This window comes from Nuphar pumila, chromosome 8, assembly GCF_984573655.1.
Source record: "Nuphar pumila chromosome 8, dmNupPumi1.hap1.1, whole genome shotgun sequence".
Taxonomy (NCBI): domain Eukaryota; kingdom Viridiplantae; phylum Streptophyta; class Magnoliopsida; order Nymphaeales; family Nymphaeaceae; genus Nuphar; species Nuphar pumila.
In genome coordinates, this window is record NC_143256.1 from 68,904,175 (window position 1) to 68,905,636 (window position 1,462).

Below are 1,462 nucleotides of genomic sequence, written 5' to 3' on the forward strand. Positions count from 1 at the left end.
ACGCTCATGAAGAAAAACTACTAAAGCTACTAATGGTACATCATACATATGGGCTGCCTCCCATAAAGCGCTAAGTTTAACTCCCCAGCCAGACGAATCCCTGGAAAAACCCTTCATCATTCATGAGATCAATGGATATGAAGTCATGCTCAATCGGGCTCTCTGAGAAAAAGAGTGTCATCTGTGACATTGCGCACTTGTTTTTGCCAACTCTACCCCTATAGGTGATACCATGACTCTTGACACTAGGTGGCAGGAGGTTAGTCTCCTCGTAGAGACTATGCTCAAAAGGAGAGTCATAACTCGAACGACTAGCAGGACGCACATCTAACTGCGGACCGGACTGCTTCCCTATGACATCTGCCACCTGGAAGCAATCGTCATGTCTGTCACTCTATTCGCAATATCAAAGATATGCAACCACACGCGCTTGTTGCCAAACGAAATCTCCATCTCCCTAGCAAAACAATCTATACGAGCATGGGCAGTGGTCAAGAATGGTCTGCCCAAAATAATGGGGATCTGGTGAGTGACACTAGTGCCTTTCATGTCCAGAATAAGAAAATCAACAAGGAAGTAGAAGTCCTCAACCTTGACTAATATATCTTCCAAGATTCTTCGCGGACGCTTGGTTGATCTATCAGCCAACTGCAACACAGTGGTCATGGGCTTTAAATCCCCGATCTCAAAAGTGTCATATAGGGAACCTGGCAAAGTATTCACACTTGCCCCAAGATCGAGCAGAGTCGGCTCGATAGTCATGTTCCCAATAACACAAGAGATAATCGGTGCCCCAGAGTCCTTGAGCTTCGGTGGCGCTTGGTGCCGAAACACGGAGCTCACCTCTACAGTCAAGAGGATCGTCTTGGGCAACGACCTCGCTTTTCTCTTCTGCATACAAAGTTCTTTGAGGAATTTTGCATAGACAGACACTTGCTGGATGGCATCGAGCAGGGGGATATTTATATGAACTTGCTTGAACAGGTCAAGCATCTCATGCATGCGTGTCCCCTGTTTGCTAAGATCGTGGGGGTTGGTGAGAGCATAAGGAAAAGGGGCTCTAGGTATATATGATGGAGTGGTCACGAGCCGTGGACCCTGCCTAATTTCCTCAGAACTGGTGGAAGGGGTCGACTGGTCAGTAGGTATGGAAGTGGGCTCATAAGTCGACTCCTGTGTGGGGTGGTATGCCTTCCCACTTCAAAGAGATATAACAGAGTTGGCCTGCTCTTGATGGGAATCTGTGAGGTGTAGGCCAAAAGACATGAGTTCCTTACCCTTCGGGTTGACTACAAACTGACTAAGGAGGCTCCCCTCGCTGCGCCTACTCACGGTATCCGCTAATTATCCCATTTGAGTCTCTAGCTTCGCTATTGACTGTGTGTGGGAACAAAGAGTGACCTTAATGTCAGAAAAGGCTTCTAACATCTTCTATTGAAACGATGTGCTCGAAGTGGGCTCT

General features: G+C 47.4%; 1 protein-coding gene across 1 annotated transcript; it reads right to left on the bottom strand.

The window, feature by feature from the left end:
• Nucleotides 1–351: 351 nt before the first annotated feature.
• Nucleotides 352–1,002, bottom strand: LOC149829965 (uncharacterized). The gene has a single exon (XM_090015348.1). It carries the CDS (start codon nucleotides 1,000–1,002, stop codon nucleotides 352–354), a length of 651 nt encoding a protein of 216 aa, XP_089871474.1.
• Between the last annotated feature and the right edge of the window lie 460 nt (nucleotides 1,003–1,462).